The sequence below is a fragment of the Engystomops pustulosus genome, chromosome 7 (genome assembly GCF_040894005.1).
Source record: "Engystomops pustulosus chromosome 7, aEngPut4.maternal, whole genome shotgun sequence".
Taxonomy (NCBI): domain Eukaryota; kingdom Metazoa; phylum Chordata; class Amphibia; order Anura; family Leptodactylidae; genus Engystomops; species Engystomops pustulosus.
Genome location: NC_092417.1, coordinates 165,222,107 through 165,246,816, shown reverse-complemented (window position 1 = coordinate 165,246,816; position 24,710 = coordinate 165,222,107). Strand labels below are relative to the sequence as shown.

At 42.4% G+C, this 24,710-nt stretch overlaps 1 protein-coding gene across 1 annotated transcript in view; it reads right to left on the bottom strand.

The window, feature by feature from the left end:
- MYBPC3 (myosin binding protein C3) overlaps positions 1-24,710 on the bottom strand; it is a 75,293-nt gene that overhangs the window by 1,083 nt on the left and 49,500 nt on the right. The window contains exons 17-32 of the mRNA XM_072118701.1: positions 24,153-24,259; positions 22,872-22,901; positions 21,915-22,051; positions 19,799-19,867; positions 17,993-18,152; positions 17,611-17,715; positions 17,155-17,343; positions 8,190-8,324; positions 5,951-6,118; positions 5,572-5,660; positions 3,850-4,045; positions 3,632-3,771; positions 2,595-2,754; positions 2,210-2,346; positions 663-849; positions 308-341 (exon numbers count right to left, since the gene is read on the bottom strand). Of these exons, the coding sequence (XP_071974802.1) occupies positions 331-341; positions 663-849; positions 2,210-2,346; positions 2,595-2,754; positions 3,632-3,771; positions 3,850-4,045; positions 5,572-5,660; positions 5,951-6,118; positions 8,190-8,324; positions 17,155-17,343; positions 17,611-17,715; positions 17,993-18,152; positions 19,799-19,867; positions 21,915-22,051; positions 22,872-22,901; positions 24,153-24,259 (2,020 nt within the window). The 3' untranslated portion in view covers positions 308-330. The remainder of the gene's footprint in view (positions 1-307; positions 342-662; positions 850-2,209; positions 2,347-2,594; positions 2,755-3,631; positions 3,772-3,849; positions 4,046-5,571; positions 5,661-5,950; positions 6,119-8,189; positions 8,325-17,154; positions 17,344-17,610; positions 17,716-17,992; positions 18,153-19,798; positions 19,868-21,914; positions 22,052-22,871; positions 22,902-24,152; positions 24,260-24,710) is intronic.

Here is a 24,710-nt window from a genome sequence, read left to right as displayed (position 1 = left end):
CAGGGTCTCCACAGATGTTGAATTATGTGATCTACAAATCTCTCAATTTATCTTTGTGGTCGGTAGACTCTGACTACGACTACGCAATTCTACCGAGACCGATTCTATGCGAATTTTTTTTTTTTTGTGGCACAAATTAATCCACAATTCTGAGGCATTAAGCTTTGTAAATCTGGCTCTAACCACTATAAATATATATTAGAATTTTTTTTTTAATTAGGACGTAATTTTGGACCTTAATTTGTGTAGCGTCACTTTAAGCCCCCATGTCCCATAGGTAACGTTTCATCCTATTTTTTGAACATACCTGCCTTTATCCATTACTGCAATTTACTGGGGTACTGCAAAAGAGAAAGAAATTAGAGATTATTTACATTCTTTATAGATTTTTCATTGTATTCAAAATGACTAATCTTTATTAGTAATACAAGAAGTCATGTGATTGCTAGGTTACCTTAAAGGGGTTGTCCTATCAGGGCAATAACTGTGTCTATTTCATATACCAGAATTATTAGGGCCCAGCAGTTTGTCTTCCCCATGTTTGGCAGTATATTAGGGTATGATACACATCGGTTTATATTACACGATCACCCAAGGTTAACAATTTTGAGGAGGACAAGTCAAGGACGTTTGGCGAGGCAGTAAGTGACCTCAGGACTCACCTCGGACCTCCAGCCTGCACTCAGTCTCAGCCTCTCCATGCTCATTCACGGCTCTACATGTGTAGACGCCGCCATCGAATGGACTGGGCTTCCTCACCTCCAGGGTGAGCACACCCTGCTTACTGAAGGAGCGGTAACGGGCCTCTCCGGACAGTTCCATCTTGTTCTTGTACCAAGTGACTCTGGGCTACAGGAAGGAAATGGTGAGGAGAGAGGTGAAGGTACGAAAAAACAGACGCGGAGAAAGAAGAAAAGGTGGAGAAAGCAAGGATCTAAGGGAGGAGATCGGTAAAAAAGCAGATGGGATGAGAAGGTCAATAATAGGTTAATGTCCTCCCCCACCAATAGTCTATACAAGTCGCTGTTAACAAATTTGGCAAGTGACCCAGGTGTCCTACATTGTGACCTTATACTCACCTCCACTTGTCCCTGCAGTCCCTTAGGACGTTGTCTCTGGTGGCATCTCCGCAGGGTTTGGATCTGTATTTATGTTGGGGGCTGGTCTTGGGTCTGCATTAGTTTATGGGGGGGGCTGTATTTTTAAAGGGCTTTCCAGTCATTTATATTCACGACCACCAATAGCTGCTCTTGAGGGGCCCTGCACCAATTAGTTGTTTTCAACCAATGATATACAAAGTATAAATTCTTGGTAAACCACTTTAAAGGACTGTATTTAGTAAGGTAGTTTGGTCTGGGGTCTATATTAGTTTATCATGTCTGGTCTGGGGTCTATTATTTTATAGTGTCTTCTCTGGGTTCTATATTGGTATATGATGTCTGGTCTGGGGTCTATATTAGTTTATGATGTCTGGTCTGGGGTCTATATTAGTTTATGATGTCTGGTCTGGGGTCTATATTAGTTTATGATGTCTGGTCTGGGGTCTATATTAGTTTATGGTGTCTGGTCTGGGGTCTATATTAGTTTATGATGTCTGGTCTGGGGTCTATATTAGTTTATGATGTCTGGTCTGGGGTCTATATTAGTTTATGGTGTCTGGTCTAGAGTCTGTATTAGGTTATGATGTCTGGTCTGGGTTCTATATTAGTAGATGACTTCTGGTCTGGGGTCTATATTAGTGTATGATGTCTGGTCTGGGGTTTATTAGTTTTTGGTGTTTGGTCTGGGGTCTATATTAACAGTATTAAAAGTTTATTAGATTGTCATATTTTATTTGATGGGGGGGGGGGTGTCTGAGGCTCATTTTTATTTAGAGGGAGACTTTTTTGGGGTTGGCCTGTTTGAGTATAGATATGTGGTCTGGGGTCTGTATGAAGTTTGTGGGTGTGATGTAGATGGGCATATGCCCTCATATTGATTCTGGTATCTTAGGTTGGGAGTGTCCTCATTTAGATGGGGGGAGGGATATGATATGATGCCTGTTATAAAAAATCTGTCCAGTCTTATCTAATTCCAGGCCCACACCGCCTACATGTTACCTCACCAATGGGCATTGTCCTCCCTAGTGGGTAGGACCATTAGGATTGGCATTTGAGGACCATATCAGAAGACTCATGACACGGTCAGTAGTGACTCTGCAGGTACCTACCTTGGGTGAACCACGCAACGCACAGCTGAGGGTGGCGTTGTATCCAGCAATCACAGAACGGTTTGAGAGAGGGTGTGTGAATTTAGGAGCCTCCCCAAACTCATGGTCTTTATAATTGGGAGGTTTGTAGACAATTCCTAAAAAAAAATTTGAAAAAAGTTTCCTCAATTCTACCGTGTAATTTTAAACAATAACTAGAACTTACACAACCCCTTTAAATCACCCAAAAAATAAAATTCCCTATGCTGGGCCTCCATTGCTTAGACTTCTATGTGGGCATCTACCAGTAAGTGCTCAATTTCCCTGCAGCTCCTCCAGTGGTGGGATGTGGTATTACACGGGAGGTGGAGCTTGGGAAGACCCAGTCCGCTGAGCTGCACGTTACCTGTTTTCTGGATGACGGCGCTGTTCTTGGAGTTGAAGGGTTTTTCGCTCAGGCCGCACATGTTCTCACTGAATACTCGGAAAAAGTACTCGTTCCCCATAATCAGGTCGGATACAACGCAGTGAAGACGTCTGTAATGTTCATAGACCGTGAACCATTCCTGGGATAGAATAAAGGAGGGAAATCACATACACGTATCTTACGGGGACGGGTTATGTCATACATTAGTTACACAAGGCCTTAAAGGGTTTTTTTTGGCATATAAATATTGATAGTTTAACCTTAGGAAAGATGAGAGTGTATAGAGTCTCTCACCCATCAGAGGTTTGAGGAGACTGTAATGTTTGGACAAGATCTGAGGCCTATTTACTCCTTATTAAACACAGCGCCCTGCATTGCATAGTGCCTATACTTGGTATTGCAGCTTAACCCCATTCACTTGAACTGAACATCTGACCGAAGTCTGAGAAGCAGAAGATCTTTGAGTAGATGATCAGTGACAGTATGTGGTGTCATTTATATTGATAAATAGGGCATCAAAATTTGAGCCCTTTAAGGGGACCAAGTTCTTAAGACAGATGTTGGCCACCAAAAAATAAACGTTTGGCCAAGAGTACATCATTTTACCAGACCAGGGGCTTATCTTTGAGGAGGTGGGTCAGGCGATCCCAAACATAATAGATAGTCCACCAATCCCAGTGGTGGCACCATTATTATCCGATGTGTATGGCCATCAACAGACCATTATCCAATGTGTATGGCCACCAATGGACCATTAGACAATGTATACGGCCACCAGTGGACCATTAGACAATGTGTACGGCCATCAATGGACCATTAGACAATGTGTACGGCCACCAATGGACCATTAGACAATGTGTACGGCCACCAATGGACCATTAGACAATGTGTACGGCCACCAATGGACCATTAGACAATGTGTACGGCCACCAATGGACCATTAGACAATGTGTACGGCCACCATTAGACAAGTAATTTTGATTCTATCCTTCCACTTCTGTTCCTTTGGCGCTCACCATAGTCTTTTTGTCTGCTTTTTGGATGGTGTATCCAGTAATCTCTGTATTTCCATCATCTTGAGGTGGAGACCATTCCAAGGCGACGTTGAATCCCCAGATTTCCACAATCTTCAGGTTCTGGGGAGCGCTGGGCTTGTCTGAAGAAGGAATTTTCCATTAGCATCACATTGGGAACCAGGAGACTCCGGGGTCTCTTCCCTGTTTATACGACTTACCTACAATCTGGATACGGATGGTGGCTGTATCTTCACAGTTCTCAATCTGGATTTTGACCTGGTATTCTCCAGAGTGACGCCTCTCAGCGGTTCTGATGAACAGGATGGTGTCGGCCTCACTGTTACGGATGCCGACCTGTTTGGGATCGATGGGTTGTCCGTCTTTCAACCAGGTGACCACAGGACGGGGTTTTCCCTGGATTCCAGAACAGAAAGGTCACAGTTATGGCAGAAGTAGTGCGGAGGTAGGTCAGGCAATGTGTATGAGATGTGCATGGAGGACGTGGATCTAGTAGTAATAGTACTTGGTTTGAGACACTAGATAGAGACTAGGACCACTACAATTGTGAAGGGATACAATAAGGAACCTGGGGTTATATGTGTCTGATGATCACTAAGGGTCCCAGCAGTCACACCCCAAGTGATCACCAAAATGGGGGTTTAAAGTCCCTAAAGTTCTACATGTGGATGGAGAACAGTCCCCATTCACTTACATGGGACATCCATGGCAACAACATGAAAAGTCCCATTGAAGTGGCCAAAACTCATATTGAGCGGGCTGATCTTGTGCTCCGCTACATAGGGGGCTCTTTAGAATTTTAGTGCCCCATTTTTATGTGGGGGGCTCAACCTGTCCAACCTGTGGACAGAATGGGCCCCCCATATAAAAATCAGTGGGGGGCCCAACCTGTCCATTTCTGTCCATTTTGTGGCCCAACCCCTTTAAGGGTCTTTCACACTGGTGCTAAAGGGGAGGACATAATAATATGTCTAATCGATATATATTATCGCCACCGATTGCGCAGAATCTACTCTCTGTGTCACCTAGTGGTCATCAGTGGCATTACAGCCCAAGTCAAAAAATCATCCTGCGGTTTTGACATGAGAACAGGAATCTGTAATTGCCTCTTATACACGGCAGCCCTGGGTGCTCTGGTTACAGGGTGTCAGGCCAGGGATCGCAGTCACATCTTCTAATATAAATATGAGCAGTGCAACGTGAGCCGCTGCAGACTATCGCAGCTACAAAGATAGAGTTTTTTTAATTTCCAAAAGTGACCTCCCATCCCTTGTTGCATCAACCTCCCGCTCGTGTTTCATACAAGACACAAGAGATCCTAAATTTAACCCACGCTCTGTCCCTAACCCCCCCATGTGCCGCTCTCTTATAGTGCTCAATCAACATCTCCGAAACCTCACCCCCTCATTGTACATTCCCGTCACTCATCTGCCTCCACTTCTACTTAGTGTAAAGTACGAACAAAATTACATTGGTCACTCTACACTCTAATCGCTGGGTGGACTCTCAAATAGAAAGTCCTTAGGGTTTTATCACCTCTAATATTGGCCGTGCACATTATATGGCTGCCGCACCTTTACTGTGATTACAGGGCCCCAGTATTTTACCTAGAACGAGTAGAAACACTGATTCTACTAATTACGTGACTTATATTCTTCATTTTCTTGCAGTTTTCCCCTCTGCATGCTCTGCTGTGCTCTCCAGTGGGTGGAGACCTAGCTGCTGTGACTCCTCCTCCCCCTCCCTCTCCATAGACTACTATGAAATCTTAACCCTAAGTGAACTTCTGTCTGTTTTCAAAGCAAAATGGAATTCAGCAATATTCTTGTAGTCTGATAGTAAGTGTTGGGGGCTACAAACAATGGCCAACTGGTCAATAAATGGAGAACATCCTGAAGGCATCATCAATGATCCATGAATACCTGGAAGGGTATGACAATGTTCACTGTCTCGCCAACCCTCTTCACCAGTGTCTGTCTCAGGAAGCGTGGGAGCCAGATCTTTGGTCGTTCTGCAGGAAGATAAAGGGATTGTTATTCCATATGCAATATTTTGTTCCAACAAGGACCTTATGCAAGGTCTTTTGTGGAGAAAGGTCCTTAGTAGACCAAAAATTTGCCTGAATCTTGGGGCATGTGCCCATAAATTCTCAAGTTCTCAAAACTGGGGCAAAAGTTTTTAGTTTGGTCAACTTTGGCCCATGCAAAATGACTTCATGTTGCTTAGTACCCTTGGCTTTGTAGCTACACCCATGGATATATGATAGACCTCCATAATTTTCCATGACCCTGGGACACTCACGCATGATCTCCCGGATGGTGACGGGCTCCTTCATGGTACATGGCTCACTGGCACCGGCCAAGTTGATTGCTTTCACCCTGAAGGTGAGTCGCTCCCCAGTAGGAAGATCTCGAATCATACAAGATGTCCTCTCGGTCAGGCCTTGAAGTGCGGGGACCCAGTCGGAAGCTGCAGATAAAAAGCAATATCCCAATGAGTCATCAAACATGGTCATGCACTGGATTTCAGCTGTTTCTGTAATTCTTAGAACATTTAGCATTACCTCAAATCTAGCTGTGTGCCCGAAACTCCTAACTGAGGTCGGACTACGGATGTAACTTGCAGGGGAGCAGAGATCTGAGACCTGTAAGGTGGAGTCACTTCCCAATATAAGGTAACCAGTACTATAGACAATATATAAAACTTTGGAGCATGGTGTGGATTTCGCACTGTGTTCCGGAAACTTGAAGTTTATTATATGAATGTAATATCTGTATAATATAACCCGAATTACAAGCCTTTAACTGTTCCATGTATGACTCTGGCACATTGGGGCAATCCCTGATATTGGATACTTAGATCCCTTGGTCATAATTTTACACATGGGAATAGTAGAGAGCCTCATTATTCCTCTCTCATGTATTCTAAGCATCTGGGAATCCCCCGCTGGCCTCTATACGCAAAGGTCACATCGGAGCGCCTCAAGCAGACATCAGCGCCCTGCCCAAATCATATTAAATCATTAGTGGTGGTGTGGAAGCCAGAAGGAAATGGATCTCGTGCGATGGGGGTGGCGTGCGGGGAGCTCAGGAGTCACCTGCTTATAGATAATAGGCGTCCACTAATCTGGACATTCCCGCGCTTGTTACTGAGCTCTATAGTCTCCCAGTACAAACAGAGAGGAACGTTTATCGTGGCAGGGACCCAGTTCTTAAGACGGAATGAGAAACACAAGAACATAAGCCTATAAGACGCTCTCTTCCAGTGTCAGGGAGTCCGTGTGGTGTCTCAGAGCCTAGATTAGGACTGGGAAGGACTTGGGTTAGCAAAGCTTACTTCCAGTGTACATATACAGTGTGATTCCTGGACCCATATATATTATAACCAGGTTCGATCTTTCTCAGATTCCTATGTTCTAGAATCCTTCCTTTCTGTAACAGGAAGTAGCTGTCCTAGAAGATCAGCCATATTGGATGACATGGGGCTATCTCTCTGTCCCCCAGAATGTCTTCTCTAAATTCTCTCTAGCTTTCAACAATACTGAGAGACCACTAATGGAATAAACCAATCCTAGAGCGGGGTCCATTTTGCGTTGATCTACAGTAACTTAAAAACCAACTCTACCTCATTGGTAGGGGTATAGAAATCATCCTACGTACCACAAAGAGGCACGTGGTGCACAATTGCGACCTAATGCTAATTTTATTATCACATTTAAAAAATAATTTAAAAGTGACCTGATATCTGAATTTATTTGATGGTTATAAAGTTGTACATGACTGTGTCTTACATTTTACCCTCACTCACGACTTTAACGTGTATAGAGACTAAAAAATTATAAGGACATGAAGGCGATGTGATATTTAGTTTGTGATCTGTACAACTTAAGAATTCAGATGGGGGATTTGTGGAGGCTCTAAGGACATGTCCACGGAGACTGTATGTTCTTCCCATTTTTGGGTGGGTTTTCTCTCATATTTCAAAAACTTAAGTGAAACATAATGGGGGTCATTTACTAAGGGCCCGATTCGCGTTTTCCCGATGTGTTACCCGAATATTTCCGATTTGCGCCGATTTCCCCTGTATTGCCCCGGGATTTTGGCGCACGCGATCGGATTGTGGCGCATCGGCGCTGGCATGCATGCGACGTAAATCGGGGGGTGTGGCCTAACAAAAACCCGACGGATTCGGAAAAACCGACGCATTTAAAACAAAAAATGTGTCGCGGAGCTTGCACTTACCTTCACTAGGAATAGGCCGGTGAACTTGAGTGCACTCCGATGCTCTTCAGTGCAGCAGCGACATCTGGTGGACGTCGGAGGAACTGCCTTAATGAATCCCGGCCGGACCCGAATCCACCGCAGAGAACGCACCGCTGGATCGCGAATGGACCGGGTAAGTAAATCTGCCCCAATATCTCTACTCTATCTCACATTGGGGGAATGAGGATTCCCAATGGGGACAGAGACTAAAGTGAATCTCTCGACGACTACACAAGCAATAAAGTGTCATAATAATAAGACAATGTGGTAGTACTTACAACCCTCCTTGCAGTACTCGATGATGTATCCGTCCAGTCCTCCGGCGCCGATTCTCTCTGGAGGCCTCCATTTCAGTGTAATGCTGGTGTCACTCACATCATCGACATTCAACCCGGTGGGCTCGCTTGTAGGAGCTGGAAGAAACAACCACATTAAACGATCAAGAATTTACAAAGTTTTAAAAAATTCCAGGAAATTGTAGAATTGTTCTTAAAATGCTAGAATAAAACTTTATTTAAAAATTCAAACCTCAAACTTTATTGAGATCATGAATTCAATTCAACGCAACTACAACCATATGGTAACCAACCTCTAGTAACGTTCGTCTAGGAGGATTCAGATATAGGTTTTTCTGTCCCGATGGGGTTGAGACTTTGGGTCAACCTGTCCATTCACTTACAAGTGAGCCCTTCACATTGAGGTCTAGGCAGTCTACATATCAGGTTGTCACCTCAAGGAAAAACTCACAACGCAGTGACCTTATGTCTTGATTTCACTTGAGCACAAGTTATTAGAACTCGGGAGTCCATTAGTAGGAGATTAATAAGACAACCTATTATATTCATACAAAAGAGCTGAATTTCTAAATAGGTCTAACTTCAGTTATATGGAGATCGATGGTGATAAGTTAAAAAAAAACCCTCAGTTGTATCGGTACATCAAAGTCTGGGTTCACTATTAAGCAATTTTTTTCAAAATAAGGTCAAACTTTTTGAGATCATCTTGAGTTAAGAATCTTTGTAGACCTCTAGCCAGAGCATTTTTTTGGGCTACACCTTGTTGGTGGGATATTTTTACTAGTTTTATATGACCATAACCCAAATGCATATGACGCTGTATTGCATTGGTAGTACCAAGACCATCTCTACTTCTGCTAATCCAAATTTAGATCCCAATAAGACTTACCAAAAATATGGTAAATAAAGTCCCGACATAAAAATTTGAATGTCTAACAGTGGTCATATATAATAAATAGGAGTAGGGCGACGGCAAACCTGTGATCGTCTGTCAAATTATCATGCTGCAGTCATGTCCACCAACACCTAGGGAAGGGTCAACGATTGAGAACTTTGAGAACTAAGAAGGTTCTTAGACACTTTTGGGTCTACAACTATCAGACAAAACTTCAATGCAGCCGACAACTTTGGCTGAAACAATCATTGCTTGTTAAATTCCACAACTTTTTTTGAGTAGAAATCGCTTAATAAATTCCATCTAAAATCGGTGGTCACACATTTTTTGTTTTTTTGGTGGTTTTCACTGGACAAATAGACACAGAAAAATGCCATGTCTACAAGAAGCCAAAAACAGCAACACTGTTCAATGATCTACTCTACTGCGAGACAAAAACTTGCGACACTCATACAACAAAATTTCTCCAGAATTCCGCAATGGAAAAACCTGATATTGAAGGTTTCAATTACTAGCTATGGTCTCCTTATACATCAACTCAAGTCCAACATATACAAAACGTAAGCTACATTTAGAACAAACAGGGCATAAGCAACCACCTGGACAGCACCAGAATTAACCTCAAAGAGCCACCAAATCTACAAAAAAAAAAATCCAAATTAAGCTCCATCTTGAACAATCAATCTTGATGGGACATATCGGAAGGATAGATCCACCAGCTGCCGTCATACAATGGTTCCTCCAAAACTAAAGTCCTCAGAGCCCATTGATTATTCCAAGGAGTTAAGTGAAAAAAAAAGGTGGCCCAGACCTAGAACTTCTTTTTGTTGCTTTCTAACACGTTTCGGAGCTTCATCTTGAGAACTTTCGGCAATACGTGACACTCGAGTCATGGTGGAGTCTCCAGGTGCCAAGCTTCCTACTACTCACTGGTCGAATGTGAGGATGAGAGGACTGAGGCAGGGATGTACTAACTTAGGGACTGTAGAAGGAGGAGGGTGGAGGATGAGCTCAAGAGAGACCCCCACTGCCCACCCCTTCTTTTAGCAAGGAACATTTCTCTCCTGCATTCTGAGCCTTGATCCTCCACAACCCCTAATGCTCTCACCTCTAAATATAGCAGCTGCTTTCCCATCAGCACATTTACGTAACCAAAGCCAGACAAGGAATGATAATTTCATAGAAATAATTTGAGAAGAGGACAATGCTAAAGGAGTAACGAGTGAAAGAAGGTGGAATCTCGAGCGTCCATAGAACAATGTAAACAAGTCCTATATATAATGTATAATGGATGTACATCCTAAGTATTTAGAGGACAGGTTGGGTATCGATATCATTTGAGTCATTGTGAAAAAAGTTGACTCTACGTGAGATAACAACATTTCATGAAAATAGAAAAGACTGGGAATTATCGAAACGTCACGAAGAAGCTACCAGCTGTCGAAATGAATCTCTTAAATGTCACCATGATCTGACTCATTTGTGATATAAAAAACTCTTATTACGCTCTACTGCTTGGTCACGTATGAAGGGTTTAAGCCACGGGCCTGTTTCAAGTCACGAAAAGATCCTGTCAAACCTCTCACACGGTTACATAGTCGAAAAGGTTGAACAATGACACAGGTCCATCACGTCCAACCTGTAATCCTTACCATGTGGACCCATGACAACCATCGAAGGTGGAATATTTGGGCCATATTACATGAGTAAGTTCTTCTCGGCGCCAATTAAGTAAAACCTAAACTCCTTTAGAGTATTGCTTTTTAAAATCATCATGTTCAGATCACAATCTTTGGAGGTCATTAGATGGTGATGTTTAGAGGAACATTGACCAAACTTGTGGTGGATCAAGACTTCCATGGGCCAGTCTTAAAATCCTCCCCACCTTACGGGGGCTGGGCACGATTTCTTCTATTGTGTCCACCGGTTTTCCAGTGGACTACAGTACAAGCGTTGGGCCCATGTGCTCACGTCCCTGCCCACTCACATCCCTAACCTCCCACCACCCGCCCACCACCCGCCCGTTGGCTGCGTTGGGGCGGAAAATCTCCTGAACCTAGCGGGGATAAGGTGATTTCATGTCTGCACCACCAGAAAACCAGGACCTAAAGGGGCGTGTTATTGCTCAGGCAGAGTTTGTGCCACGTTTATTACTGACGTGTGCCACAATTCTGCAGTATGAACAAAGTGCACCCCAAAAAAAAATGGTGCCCACTTTCCGAGCAGGGCAGGGGGCATCAGATTCATGAAGACCTTGCGCCAGTTTTGATGAATCTGGCGCCCCCTGCACACTCCTCAGGCAAGCTGCACATAGTACAGTCGGCGCTGGTTTTGATAAACGTGGGTCAATCTCTCTAAAGGGCGAAAGAAGGACTTTAGATGGTGTAAGGGGACAGCTTATTTTCTTGTAAAAATTTATTGGAAGAGTCCAGAAGTTTGTGTTTTTCAGGACCATGAAATTGATGTCCAAATATTTATAATAAGTTGGGTACAGTAGTGGATTATAATATAGGCAGTTTGGGGCGGTAGCCCAGGGCCCAAACCTTCTAGGGGGCCTATGGTCACCCAAACCAACCACAAAATTCTATACTTCCCCCATGAATTAAGGACTTGTAGGGGCTATAATATTCATACAGCCCAGAGCACATGGCAGGCTTAATCCAGCCCAGCTTGGGGGGGGGGATCAAAGTTTACCAAATTTGCCCCTTCAGAGTAGGTCACCGTGACATCACTGAAGACACCTCCTAATTTGGGCAGGGAATGCACACTCTTCCTCTCTCCAGTAGCTCTGTAAATAGTGATGGAGCGTAAGCTGCCTTTACTTTTAGAATGAAATCTGGCCTGGCCCGGAAAGGGTTAAGACAAACATTCGGCTTCGGCCTCTTGAGCTTCTTGTTTGTCCCATTTCTGTCTCCGGTTACAAAACCTGAGACTGTAGTGATGTTTATGGGAAGATGGGAAGACCAGGCCTAGACGTCGGTGACAGCTGTTGGTGGCAGTGGAAGCCCCCGCATCATCACTGGGGACCTCAGGGCTGGTAAAGTCTCCATTGGCCAACAATGGTTAACATTTTTTATGTATAATTTTTAGCGTCATCATCTTAGGGTGTGTTAAAAATATAATTGAGGTGTCCAATTTTTGGTCTATTTGTTCCTGATTTAAAGAACCCAAAATTTCCTTTGCCAAACCTAAACTCCCTGCTCCTGAGATGAGCTATAGACTGGCGCCCCCTCTCCCCCATAAAGAAGTAATATATCAGGTTATTTTTAGTACATGGAATCTCCATGAACTGTCTCACACCTGTGCTGACATATGGTGTGAAGAGATACTATTTTTAAGAGTCAGCTCCTGTTTGTTAGCAGGTGACTGCGCCCCTAATACTTGCCTCTATATTGCTACAGGTGGTGCTGTCTGAGGCGTGAAGCTCAACTTGCCCCCCTACATGTATTACAAGATTTGATTCTAAGTATATTTTACAAATATTGTATTAAATCTTGTATGACAAGAGATTCCTGGGTTATATATAAATAAGCAGCAAACAGACCGAAAATTTGGAGACTGCGCTGCTAAATTTTCTATATTGCTCCCGGCACTTGCCAGTCTTTGAACGGGGATTGTCAGTGTGGGTGCACCTAGAAACATGCTTGAAGATAACAATCTTATCTTACAGATCACATCAGGCTACAGAACCAAAGATCCAGTCGGAATTGGATCACTATGCATTAAAAAAAAAAAAAAAAAGCAAAGATGAGATCATTAATGTTATCATTAATATGATACAAATACATGGTTCTAGGTGATACAGAACAGGAGATAGGGACGTCTGAAGTGATGCAGCCCCTGCAGCCTCTAAAGGTGACTCATTTAATGCAAAAAGTGACTCTTCTCAGCTCATTTGCATATTGATTTGGAGGTGATTTTTATAGGTAGATGGGTGAGATTTCGCATAAAAAAGGGAATTCTAGATAGGACATTTCATACTAGTTTAGTGATAAAAGAGCTGGTAGTAGAATCCCTTTAAGTCCATAAGGTCTTGGGGACCCCTGAGGTTGCTGAATAGTCAGAATCAGTAGCGCTGTAAGAAGTGTCAGTGTAGCTCTAGACTCAGTGTGTGAACATGTCTTAGTCCTGTTTGGAATGAATATTCCATGTGTGAACATGACCAAAGGATAGTAAATCTGAGAAGTGACCACTTTAGCTTTAGTAACCAGAGCCCCCGGAGTACAGTAAGTGACAAGCTCCGGACACTTACCTTGACAAATGGATACAAAGTATGTCTGAAGACTACGCGCAGACGACACACCATGGAACCCGACTCGCGCCCCTTAAGGTGCCCTAAAAATAGAACTGGCCTTTTGTGGATGTGTGCTCGGCTTCTCACCTACACAATGTTGTTGATATGGTTCCGAACAGATTGTAAAAATTCCGGGCTCGGAATTCTCTCCGGGAGTTTTATAAGATTATTAAAATTTGGAGAAACAGGGGACATTTTTGTCCACACGCTTAGTGACGTGGAGGCTCAGTCTAGTCAATGGGTTTAGTTGCAATACCAGACTCAGCCTGTGGACAGGAGTGGCGCTGTTTATGGAAGAGGGCAGCAATTTTTAGTAGTTTTTTCAACTCTTATACAAGGGCTTTGTATCCGAAGAAAAGGGGATCAATATTCGAATGGTGAGGGTCTAACTTCAGGCGCACAAATGTATTAAATGGAACCTGTCAACAGATTTTACCCAATTACTCCCTTGGATAGGGGATAATATGTCCTTTCTAAAATGCCCTCTTTTATATAAAATCTCAGTCAGGCAAATATGACTCTTCTGATCCCATTTTCACATGAGATGAGTCTATTTTAGTGATTATAGAGGTAGGGGTCTCTGATTGACATTATCTGCTGTTCTATAGAACCTAGAAATATGGTGCCACTGTCATATTAAAGATAAGAATCTTATCTTTCGGGTCCTATCACAGGCTTATGGTTCTGTGAGCTACAGGACTGGACATACAGGCAGTTAAAACATAGGTGGGTACTGATCTTTATATGCAGCTCACGTTTCCCACTATGTCTTTGGCGCCCTGTAACTCCTGTCCTGTAGCACACAAAGCCATAAACCTGATGTGATGTGACAGATGAGATCCTTATCTTTAAAATGACACCAGCAGCATGTTTCTAAGTGCAATAAAGCAGATGACACTACCATTGCAAACACTAAACTTGACTCGTCTCAAGTAGAAATTGGATGAGAATTGGATGTTTGCCTGATTTTAGGGGAGATTTTTTTTTTTTTATAGGTGAATGGGTGAGATTTCATACAAAGAGGGGATTCTAAAAAAGGACATTGCATCCCCTACCTGAGGGGGGTAGTTGTTTAGTGGGGTAAAATCTGTGATGTTGCATTCTTTGGTCTCATATATGTGGTCATTAGTGACAGATTTTAGAAATCTGCCACCAGCCTCTATCCCAAAATTACCCCATCAAGTAGCCGAGCATCTACACCCCTCATCTCAGCTGTTGCAGACCCTCCAATATCTCATATCAGTCCAAATATCAAAGGAATGAACCGCAGCCACTTCCCAGTTGTTTCACATTTCCCAGAAAATGCTACCGTTATGAGATGAAAAGTGTGAAAAATAGTAAAATATTCCATGAAAGAGTTAACCTAAAATCTAAAATAATTTTGTGGAATTTGTCTCCTTATTTTATGTAATATTCCGCCTACTGCTCTGCATTTCCATGAAATAATATTCGGTCACGAGTTTGTATCTAAGATTAACACATAACAAAAAAACCCTCTAAATTCTATAAAATTGATGAAGTTCCTTAAAGTGACACCAGGTTATACCCTATTAAAGTACCAGCCCCCTCAGGTAGAAGATGAAATGTCCTTCTTAGAATTCTGTCTTTTATGTCAAACCTCGACCATGTACCTATAACAAAATCTCCTCCAAAGTCTTGTGAAAATGAGCAGAGAAGAGTCATATTTTTCCTGAGATGAGTCAAGTTTAGAGGCTACAGGGGGAGGGCTCATGTCTTTGGTTATATAGCACAAAGAAACATGATTTTGGTGTTATTATCAATAGGAATTTAATCTTTCAGATCACATCAAGCTTGTAGTTCTCAAGCAAATATGACTGTTCTCATCTCATTTGCATATTACTTTGTAGGAGATTTTTTTTATAGGGAAAAGGATGTGATTTCACATAAGAGGAAATTCTAGAAAGGACATTTCATGGGGCTAGTAGTTTAATAGGGTATAATCTGGTAACAGGTTCCCTTTAAGACCCCCTATCTATGATCTACAATGCAGAACTAGTATCAAGGCCTACTTAAGGACTGGAGGACCGTGACATTAGAGCAGTATCAGGAAGTCTAACAGATGTTGTATAATGCTCAGTTTCGGAACGGCGCACCGGATAATGACAACTTGGTCCTATCCAAATATTTCCAATACTTAGCTCGTCAGAGGAAGAGTCAAAGGGGTTATGTAAACTAGACAATCCCTTTAAAGGAAATCTACCATCAGGATCATGGATTATAAACCAAGTACACTTACATGCTGGTGTGTGCCGCCTTTATCAGGATTTACTCTTCTTTTAACTTCTTATGCCCTTGATTTTTAAGAAAATATGCTTTAAAAACTATGCAAATGAACCTGAGGGGCTCCAGGCTACATTAACCTCTATGGAGAGTGGAGCCCCACAGTCTCATTTTGAAGCCTTTTTTTGGTAAAAATAAAGGCATAAAAAGCTTAAAGAAGAGCGGATCCTGACAAAGTGGGCACACACCAGCATGTAAGTGTACTTGGTTTATAATCCATAATCCTGATGGTAGATTTCCTTTAAAGAGGATCGGTCACCTCTGACATATGTGCTTTATTAATTATACAACTGGGTGTTACTAGTAAGGGGGTGTGTCCCTGCACAATCATCCTGTCCAATGGGGTGTGTCCCCATCACGTCCAATAAGGGAAGCCAATGTCAGACGGTGTAGTGATGACCCGTTTTAACAAGGGGTAATGGTCAATTTATCCTTACATTTGTAGAGGAACAACACAGAGCTCGCGAAACTCCAAAAGAGGCTCCAAAATTATCATTACTGAGAATGTCCCAGTTGACTTGTCTGTTTTAGTACAGACAACGTATCTGGTGATACTTCAGTAGGACCAGGGCTGGACACAATAATGAGTGTAGATAATGACTTGTCACTATCTTGGGTCCATATCTTATGTGAAGACCCAAAAAATAACCAGTGGTTGCTCGCCACCTCTGTGTAGAAGTATCTGGTAATACTTCAGTTGGACCAGGGTTGGACACATTGGGGGTCATTTACTAAGGGCCCGATTCACGTTTTCCCAACGTGTTACCCGAATATTTCCATTTTGCGCCGATTTCAACTGAATTGCCCCGAGATTTTGGCGCACACGATCGGATTGTGTCGCATCGGCGCCGGCATGCACGCAACGGAAATCGGGGGGCGTGGCCGAATGAAAACCCGACGGATTCGGAAAAACCACCGAATTTAAAACAAAAAATTCTGTCGCGGAGCTCGCACTTACCTTCACTCAGCCCGGTGAACTCCAGTGCGTTCCGATGCTTTTCAGCGCAGCAGCGCCACCTGGTGGACGGCGGAGGAACTACCTTAGTGAATCCCGGCCGGACCCGAACCCATCGCAGAGAACGCGCCGCTGGATCGCGAATGGACCGGGTAAGTAAATCTGCCCCAATATTGTTGAGTCTTAAAGGTCTATGAGTAGACTAGGGTGAATATCTTATGGGAAGACCCACAAATAATCAAAAATGGATGCGTGCCCACTCTGTTTAGAAATATTTGGTGATCCTTCAGTGGGACCAGGGTTGGACACAATTTCGAGTTCTGAAGGACCATCAGTAGACGATGACTTGTCACTAAGGTCTATATCTTATTGAATGACCAACAAATGATCAACAGGGGATTAGAACTTCCTCTCTATAGGTCCTAAGAAACATCTTCTCAGGGGGGCAAAAGCACTCCCAAAACACTAGATCCAGCTGCACCACTTACCACCCATAACTTACCAATGGGCATGAATGGTTGAGATGGCTGGCTGGGAAGAGACATGCCGATGGCGTTGACAGCGTAGATCCTCATCTCATAGATGACTCCTTCAATCATACGCTTGGATTCGTAGCTCAGCTCTTTAACCAGGTCATAGTTCAGCCTCATCCAGCGGTAGCTCTTCTTCTTCTTCCTCTCCAAAATGTAACCTACAGGGTCAATGATAAAAACTATGGGTTAGATATGGGAACCCATAAATATCTGAGTACATCTAGATGTTCTAACGTGGTGGACCTTCACAAGGGGGGGGGGGGGTAAAGAGTGGTCAAAGTTGTAGTGACCGCCATATTGGCTGATATGTAGACTAGCACATTGAGTTTTTGGATGTTCAAAAGAGAAATCCCACCACCCAACTTCCTTCTCTGTAAAACTTGGGTAGTGAGGGTGGTCCTGTCTGTCGGATGGTCATCACTTACCCAGGATTGGCATCCCTCCGTCATACTTGGGTGGCTCCCACTGAGCAGTGCAGAAATCTTCTCCAATGTTCAGGATCTTGGGGGACTCTGGTGGAGATGGGACCTCTGTGGAGAGAGGACAACCCGAACATTACATCAACTCGACCTTCTGAGTAATGTGTATGGGATCAACGTTAATTAAAATTCCTTAATCAGAGAACCTGTTCTTAGAAGGTTCTACCAAAAGAGTTCAAATAAAAAGATGATATCTTGTTATGTCATAAGCCACCACCATAAAAGGCTCCTCTGCCAGAGTCCTAAAACGGTGGAGTCCCACCAGGAGAAACTTTCTAAACCTGAACCCAGTCTTGAAGTCTGTCTATGTATGGGTCCTGCTTCTTACCGATGACTTTCACATTGATGGCCGCCTTGTCCTCTCCAGCTGGATTCTGCACTACGACTGTGTATTGCCCCTCATCCGACTTCTCTGCCCCTTCAATGATGAACACACAGTGGTCCGGGTGGGTCTCCACGTGGACTCTGCCGTCATTATCTGAAATGATCTAAGTCACAAATTTATTATTCTGAGCATCATGGCAAGAAATCATTGATACACCGATACATAGAAGGGAGAATCATAAAAAGCTGCTTGTCTATCTATCTCATATCTATCTATCTATCTATCTATCTATCTATCTATCTATCTATCTATCTATCTATCTATCTATCTCATATCTATCTATTTATCTCATATCTATCTATCTATCTCATATCTATCTATTTATCTCATATCTATCTATCTATCTATCTATCTATCTATCTATCTATCTATCTATATATATATCATCTATCTATCTATCTATCTATCTATCTATCTATCTCATATCTATCTATTTATCTCATATGTATCTATCTCATATCTATCTATCTATCTATCTATCTCATATCTATCTATTTATCTCATATGTATCTATCTCATATCTATCTCTCTCATATCTATCTATCTATCTATCTATCTCATATCTATCTATTTATCTCATATGTATCTATCTCATATCTATCTATCTCATATCTATCTATCTATCTATCTATCTCATATCTATCTAGCTCTCTCATATCTATCTATCTATCTATCTATCTATCTCATATCTATCTATTTATCTCATATGTATCTATCTCATATCTATCTATCTATCTATCTATCTATCTCATATCTATCTATCTATCTATCTATCTATCTCATATCTATCTATTTATCTCATATGTATCTATCTCATATCTATCTATCTCATATCTATCTATCTATCTATCTATCTATCTATCTATCTATCTATCTCATATCTATCTATCTCTCTCATATCTATCTATCTATCTATCTCATATCTATCTATTTATCTCATATGTATCTATCTCATATCTATCTATCTATCTCCTATCTATCTATCTATCTATCTATCTATCTCATATCTATCTAGCTCTCTCATATCTATCTATCTATCTATCTATCTATCTATCTATCTATCTATCTATCTATCTCATATCTATCTATCTATCTATCTCATATCTATCTATTTATCTCATATGTATCTATCTCATATCTATCTATCTATCTATCTATCTATCTATCTATCTATCTATCTATCTATCTATCTATCTATCTATCTCATATCTATCTATCTATCTCATATGTATCTATCTCATATGTATCTATCTATCTATCTCCTATCTATCTATCTATCTATCTATCTATCTCATATCTATCTATCTCTCTCATATCTATCTATATATCCCATATCTATCTATCTCATATCTATCTATCTATCTCATATGTATCTATCTCATATCTATCTATCTATCTATCTATCTATCTATCTATCTATCTATCTATCTATCTATCTATCTCATATCTATCTATCTATCTATCTATCTCATATCTATCTATCTCATATCTATCTATCTCTCTCATATCTATCTATCTATCTATCTATCTATCTCATATCTATCTCCTATATATATCATCTATCTATCTATCTATCTATCTATCTATCTATCTATCTATCTATCTATCTATCTGTATACTGCATTCAGTCAACCCAAAGCAGAACAGTGAAGATGAGTTCTTTGTGCTCAGCATACAGGTCACACGTGATGTAAGTAACTGTGCGTATAATACACGTCTCCAGGCATGACGGGCTTTGTGCCCACTTACATCCACATCAGCATCGATGACCTCCGCCCCTGGCTCAGGTTCAGTCCTGACGGGGCGCTGCTTTATGACCTGATATTGGGGAATAAAGCTGACACTGAAGGCAGAGTAGAGGACATGACAGGAGGGAACATGTGTTGTGCCCATGACAGCTGCGGGTGAGCGAAAACCACAGGAACAGGAGCAATGTCAGACATTTTGGTTTACAAGACATTCTTCAAAGGCCGGGGGGGGGGGGGGGGGGTCCTTGTGAAGTCAGTATGGACATTTATGGAAGATGCTTCAAATGAATGAGGCGTAACCTGAAGCTTTTGGGCCCCTAATTTGGGCACCTGGCAGAGGGTCCTTTGTTCCCTTCAGACACAAGACCTTCCCTAAAACTGTGTCTTGAGGAAACATTTAGAATCTTGGTCTTTGTTCCTATGAGAGCTGAGCATATCTACTAAACCCCTGACTGAGCTGATTAAGGTGGATCAACTTACCTACTGGTTTGTGATGGTATTTATGTTCAGTGTTTTCTAATTAAAATATTTTAATGTTTGTACAATGTTTACTGTTTGATGTAACCTGGCAGTAAGCAGGCTGCAGTATCAGCTGGCAGCCCAGAACCTTCTAGAGGGAAAATCCCACAGTTTATAAAAGGGGTTCTGCCCTGGTTCACCTCTATATGAGCCGAGCCTTCTACCGAACCTGGCACAGGCTACAGCTAGTTTGTAGTCATGGGGTGACTAATACCCCTTGCCAGCTTTTTTCACAGCCCGGTTCCCCACCCAACTGATGTAGAGGTCGGAATAGGCGCAATTCCTGGTTCTGCACCAGGAATCACAACTAAATCATAGTTTGTACAACTGTGTTCAGGTGTACAAGCTCTAACAAATCCCCCCCCCCTTAGATTTCTACCGTCTACTTTTGGCTTTTGGGTTCCCTCTTTATTCAGCTTCCCAATTATCTCTTCTTAAGGTAAGCCACCTGTAAGTCATAGGGGCAGATTTACTTACCCGGCCCATTCGCGATCCAGCAGCGCGTTCTCTGAACAGGATTCGGGTCTGGACGGGATTTATGATGGCAGTTCCTCCGCCGTCCACCAGGTGGCGCTGCTGCGCTGAAATGCATCTGATCGCGCCGCAATACACCGAGCCGGACCAGGTGAAGGTAAGCGCTTCCCAAGCGACACATTTTCGGTTATTAAATGCGGCGGTTTTTCCGAATACGTCGGGTTTTCGTGCGCCAAAATCCCGGGGCAATTCAGGTACAATCGGCGCAAATCGGAAAAATTTGGGTAACACGTCGGGAAAACGCGAATCGGGCCCTTAGTAAATGACCCCCATAGAGACAACCCCTCCAGTGCCCTTGTTCAGAGCAGTTGTGGGGGCATGTCTGTGACATACAGGGAGTTCACCTGAAGAAGGCCGTGACTATTTAAAGGGGTTTTCATGGGGGCTGGGGTAAGAAAAATGAAGACATACTTGCCCCTCTCTGGCTCCTGGTTTCCGTGTTGCTCTAGTAATTCCAGTCCGGGTCCTGTACCCGACTAGACGTTTTAGGGGTTTCAGAAGACCTGCTTCATCCAATGACTCGCTTCCCCAGAGAGGGAGCATCACTTTCGTTTTCCAGGGACTTCACTACCTGTGTCTGAGGGGTCAGTCATTGGATGAAGTTGACCCTGTGGCTTTCAGGACTACTGGTTGGGCACAGATCTGCACAGATGAAGGTACTAGGACCCAGAGCAAGGTGAGTATGTGTGATTTAAAGGGGAGACCAAATGTGGTGGTGATTAGAGTTATGGCGGCACCTGAAGCATAATGGAGGGCACCATGTATGTGTACTATCCAGGTCTAATGTATAGTCATTTCTTATCTTCTGCTAGTGAAATCTTAGTGATTGGTGGGGGATTTAGTTCATAGCCCCCAATATTTCCAGATCTGCTTCAGCCAGATCCTGTGTACAATTACATCTTGAGTTCCCATAATGCACTGCTGTGACTCCCCGATCTACCATTGCGTTATATTGGTGGGAACGTGACCCTCGTAAGCTATTACTACTAATGCCCAACAACAGGAAGACAAAGTAGAATGTTCTAGAAGGATGAAGAAGTAACATGTACGTGGTCAGTCCTTACCTTATCTCCTTTGCTCCACACCACAGTAGGCGCTGGATCTCCAGTGATGGGAACGTCAAGGCGCAGCTTATTCCCAGCAACGACAATGATGGTGTCCGCGTTACCAGATGTGGTGTCCAACTTAATCTTTGGAGGCTCTGATGATGTGGAATAACCCATGTGAGATGACAATGGTGGGGTGTTACTAGGGGGTGAATCTTTACTATCTGCAACCTGGGGCAAATTCTAGAACTGCACCCCCTCCACCCCTACCAACATATCACTTTTTTTTTTTTTTTTTTTAGCAAGCAGGTTTTCCATGCAGTGCAATATACTCTTGATGACACTCTTACTTATTTGTAAGTGTAAGGTCCTGCTTTGTAGCAGGTGATTGTGTCTTGCTGGTGGTGGTGCTGCCTGAGGCAAAAGGCTCAACTCGCCTCATGGCTGGTCCACCCCTGGGTATTACAGATGATATACACTTACAAGGACCAGGGGAAAAATTCTAACACGCCCTCCCCATATATATATATATATATATATATATATATATATATATATATATATGGGGAGGGCGTGTTAGACACGGTATATATATATACCTTGAACCTACATAGAGAACTGTTAGTTCAAGTTATAATAATGATTGTGTTAACAAAAAACTTAATAAACGTAAAAACTATACAAACTATTTCATGACAAACTGCACCCGTTCCATTCAACTGCTGATCAAATATCAACCTAACATAAAGGGCGCCCCCTATAGTTCACAATGTGATCTGCGGCCAGGTCGGTTTTTCATGTGTCCAAATTTTTTTTTTCATTCCACATAAAAGGACACATCCGCGCTTGCCAGTCTATTCACTGCGGCGGTACGGAAAATGAGGACGCTGCGGATAATGACGAGCATAGCAGCAAGATGTGTCTGCACAAAGCCCAGCTGATAATACACAGAGACGTCAGTAACAAGACTCGTACCTTGTCTGGGAACAAAGTCAATTTTCACCTCTGTGGAGAGAGAAAGAAAAAAACGGAAGAGGGGGGGTTATAGGAAATACAGGGCTGAGCAATGATACTACATCTATGTCATTCATTATATCAGTCCTGGGAGAGGTCTCATGGTAGGTATATGATGCGGATAAGTAATGGGACACCCATAGGGCTTATATAGCATCATAAGCTGCCTGAACCCATTCAAAGTCAGTCTAAACCCACAGATTTTAGTACAACTGATTGACCATATAGGGGGTTATTCGTAATTAGGCGGCTCTTTGGCACAGTTCTATGTCTATTTCTGGAGCTCCAGTGCCCATCATATTCATTAAAGTGGCGTTAACCCTTTACTAAATGTACTTATGGTCTATTTTCTGTCTGGGATTTTTTTTTTTCAAAAAGTCCCAAAAAAGTCTCAAAATGCATAAGAAGTCTCATAGACCAGCAGGGGACTGGAGTGACTATGAGACTTTTTAATGAGACATTTTTGCAAAAGTCTCAAGTCATGAATGTGGCTCTGCACGGTGTTGGACTAGAAGTAGTTCTATGTTTAGCACAGATTAATGAAGAGGTGGAAATAGTCCTGTGAGACTTTTTAGCAGATAAAAGTCTCAAAAACCCTCAATGTGACTACTTTTTTTACACCAAGGAAAACCAATGATAAATAACCCCCATAATGTGTATAGGGGCCCTGGATGACAAAGAGGAATTTACAAATGTTATATTATAATTGTCTGATCTGTTACACCTGCAGAAAAGCCTGGAAAGACTCCAGACTGTCGTTGTAGACTTTACTTATTAAAAGTTCTCAAAACTGGCATAAAAAGTGGAGTTGTCGCCTGTAGCAGCCAAGTAATAAAGTCAAGTTTAACCTAAAAGTTCCTTTCAAATTAAAAATTTGTCTATATGTGAAGTTGCCACTAGGTGGAGCTCATTACATACAGGTCTACACAGCTGTATAATATATATGTATATGTGCAGGGAGCTCCATCTAGTGGTGGTTATTGTAATGGTAGATACAATCTTTGGGGGTGATGGCAAAAACCATGGGAATGTTCAAGTTCATCAGAAGTCCTGATAAATGTTCCTCTATGACATTTTATAAGGACATATTATGAATCTACTCCATATTGTCCTTCCCCAAATGGCCCTAAAATTTTCCCAATTATGCAGAAATATGCAAATACTTTACTTTTATGTTATAACCTGCTACCCAGTTACCCACCCTCCCCTATAGTGACACTTTTTGTTGCCGATTGAACTCACCCATAAAGTGCAGTTTTGCAGAAAGGTTGAAGGCAAATCCATTGGGGATGAAGGAATAGTCTCCCTCATCGGATGGTATCACATCATCAATGGTCAGCTTGTGGACCCTGCAGAACAAAATGTCTTGTTAGTGCCCCTCTGACCCAATTATAGGTCATGGGGAAACCTACAATTCTACAGCGAGGTTGGAATAGCTGTATGGCAGCCCTTGTGAACTTTAACAGGTCCCCACAGAGCCCTATTAACTAAATGCCCCCATTCTTCTAAATACAAATAGTTTCTCACATCCCCATAAAATCAACATTGTTATCTTTCCAGGCAATAGTAGTGAGTCACGGGGTGTGTGGCCATCACTTCTACTCCTTCACATGCTATATGCCTCCTTCTCACTGTTCAACACTTCCAATAATGTGTCCAGGGTGATATCAGTTATGGTTCTTTACCCACTGAAATTTGCAAAATCTACCCCATGTATGTATCTGATCACATGAAATCACAGCAGCCTCCATGGAGGATGTGGAGGAGTAGAAGTCCAAGGAGGCTGCTGTGATTTCATAT